Source organism: Salmo salar, chromosome 10, assembly GCF_965601325.2.
Source record: "Salmo salar chromosome 10, fSalSal1, whole genome shotgun sequence".
Lineage (NCBI taxonomy): Eukaryota > Metazoa > Chordata > Actinopteri > Salmoniformes > Salmonidae > Salmo > Salmo salar.
The window spans coordinates 2,587,501-2,590,000 of NC_138300.1; the positions used below are offsets into that span (position 1 = coordinate 2,587,501).

At 42.7% G+C, this 2,500-nt stretch overlaps 1 protein-coding gene across 7 annotated transcripts in view; it reads right to left on the reverse strand.

The window, feature by feature from the left end:
• Positions 1-2,500, reverse strand: part of herc2 (HECT and RLD domain containing E3 ubiquitin protein ligase 2) — a 291,977-nt gene that overhangs the window by 194,653 nt on the left and 94,824 nt on the right. For all 7 annotated transcript variants that reach the window (XM_082956658.1, XM_082956660.1, XM_082956657.1 and 4 more), the window contains exons 35-36: positions 1,082-1,273; positions 749-936 (exon numbers count right to left, since the gene is read on the reverse strand). In XM_082956658.1, coding sequence (XP_082812784.1) covers positions 749-936; positions 1,082-1,273 — 380 coding nt within the window. The remainder of the gene's footprint in view (positions 1-748; positions 937-1,081; positions 1,274-2,500) is intronic.

Sequence of the window (2,500 nt, forward strand, 5' to 3'; positions counted from 1 at the left end):
AGTAGTAGTAGTAGTAGTAGTAATAGTAGTAGTAGCAGCAGCAGTAGTAGCAATAGCAGTAGTAGCAGTAGTAATAATAGTAGTATACCAGTAGTAGTAGTAGCAGTAGTAGTAGTAGCAGTAGCAGTACCAGTAGTAGTAGTAGTAATAGCAGTAGTAGTAGTAACAGTAGTAGTAATAATAGTAGTATACCAGTAGTAGTAGTAGCAGTAGCAGTAGCAGCAGTAGTAGTAGTAGTAACAGTAGTAGTAGTAGTAGTAGTAGTAATAGTAGTAGTAGCAGCAGCAGTAGTAGCAATAGCAGTAGTAGCAGTAGTAATAATAGTAGTATACCAGTAGTAGTAGTAGCAGTAGTAGTAGTAGCAGTAGCAGTACCAGTAGTAGTAGTAATAGCAGTAGTAGTAGTAACAGTAGTAGTAATAATAGTAGTATACCAGTAGTAGTAGTAGCAGTAGCAGCAGTAGCAGCAGTAGTAGTAATAGCAGTAGTAGTAGTAACAGTAGTAGTAGTAGTAGTAATAATAGTAGTATACCAGTAGTAGTAGTAGTAGTAGTAGTAGTAGTAGCAGCAGTAGTAGTAGGAGTAGCAGCAGTAGTAGCAGCAGTAGTAACAGTAGTAGTAGTAGGAGTAGCAGTAATAATAGTAGTAGTAGTAGTAGTAATAATAGTAATAGTAGTAGTAGCAGCAGAAGTAGTAATAATAGTGGTATACCAGTAGTATATAATACCAGTAGTACTACAGTTATTAACCTGATCTCCCCACTTCCAGTCCAGTCCTCTCATCACTCTGGTTCCGATCTTCATCATGGCGGCTAGTTCCGGCCCCGAGGCGGGCAGCGGAGTCGGGGTCGCCACCTTTCGGCTCTCCTCCAGTACCGTAGCTGACCCTCCGTGATCTCTCGACCCAAGCTCCTCCTCACTGCTGTCTGTACTGGGACCTGGAAACAATAGTCAATAACAGACAATCATCAATAACCGTGTGTGTGTGTGTGTGTGTGTGTGTGTGTGTGTGTGTGTGTGTGTGTGTGTGTATACAACTATATGAGTCTGAAAGGGCATCGTCCACGCTGCCAGTCCTCTCACCTATGAGTCTGAGGATGCTCTGTGTGAGAGCCAGAGTCCCAGAGTTAAGCAGAAGAGAGAGGCTGTTTGCCCCGTGTTTCAGAGACAGCATGTGGAGCATGGAGAGAAGGAAACGGGCCTGAGGGATGGTGCCCAGACTGGGACCGGCCGGGTTCTCATTGGTAATGGTCTGGAGAGGGACGGGCTGTACACCTGGATAACACACGGTCACAACCCCAGAGTGACAGAGTTAGGTTATACATTCCCACACAGTCACAACCCAGAGTGACAGAGTTAGGTCACTCATTCATTAATTTGCATTTAGGTCAGAATTTTTACTCTTCCATTGACAATGATTTACATCAATTTCTGATTTAACTGAAGTGTCTAAGGATTCTGCTCCATAATGTTTGAGCCATGTCAGTAGCCTCTATTAAAGGCTGTCAGTAACCTCTATTAAAGCCTGTCAGTAGCCTCTATTAAAGGCTGTCAGTAACCTCTATTAAAGGATGTCAGTAACCTCTATTAAAGGCTGTCAGTAACCTCTATTAAAGCCTGTCAGTAACCTCTATTAAAGCCTGTCAGTAACCTCTATTAAAGCCTGTCAGTAGCCTCTATTAAAGGATGTCAGTAACCTCTATTAAAGGCTGTCAGTAACCTCTATTAAAGGCTGTCAGTAACCTCTATTAAAGCCTGTCAGTAACCTCTATTAAAGCCTGTCAGTAACCTCTATTAAAGCCTGTCAGTAGCCTCTATTAAAGGCTGTCAGTAACCTCTATTAAAGCCTGTCAGTAGCCTCTATTAAAGGCTACGTGGAGCCATGTCAGTAGCCTCTATTAAAGGCTGTCAGTAGCCTCTATTAAAGAATGTCAGTAGCCTCTATTAAAGGCTGTCAGTAGCCTCTATTAAAGAATGTCAGTAGCCTCTATTAAAGGCTGTCAGTAGCCTCTATTAAAGGTTGTCAGTAGCCTCTATTAAAGTCTGTGTGGAGGCATGTCAGTATCCTCTATTAAAGCACATGGAGCCATGTCAGTAGCCTCTATTAAAGCATGTTGGTAGCCTCTATTAAAGGCTAAGTGGAGCCATGTCAGTAACCTCTATTAAAGGCTGCCAGTAACCTCTTAAAGCCTGTCAGTAGCCTCTATTAAAGGCTACGTGGAGCCATGTCAGTAGCCTCTATTAAAGGATGTTAGTAGCCTCTATTAAAGGCCGTGGAGCCATGTCAGTAACTTCTATTAAAGTCTGTCAGTAACCTCTATTAAAGTCTGTCAGTAACCTCTATTAAAGTCTGTCAGTAGCCTCTATTAAAGGACGTGGAGCCATGTCAGTAGCCTCTATTAAAGTCCGTGGAGCCATGTCAGTAGCCTCTATTAAAGTCCGTGGAGCCATGTCAGTAACCTCTATTAAAGTCCGTGGAGCCATGTCAGTAGCCTCTATTAA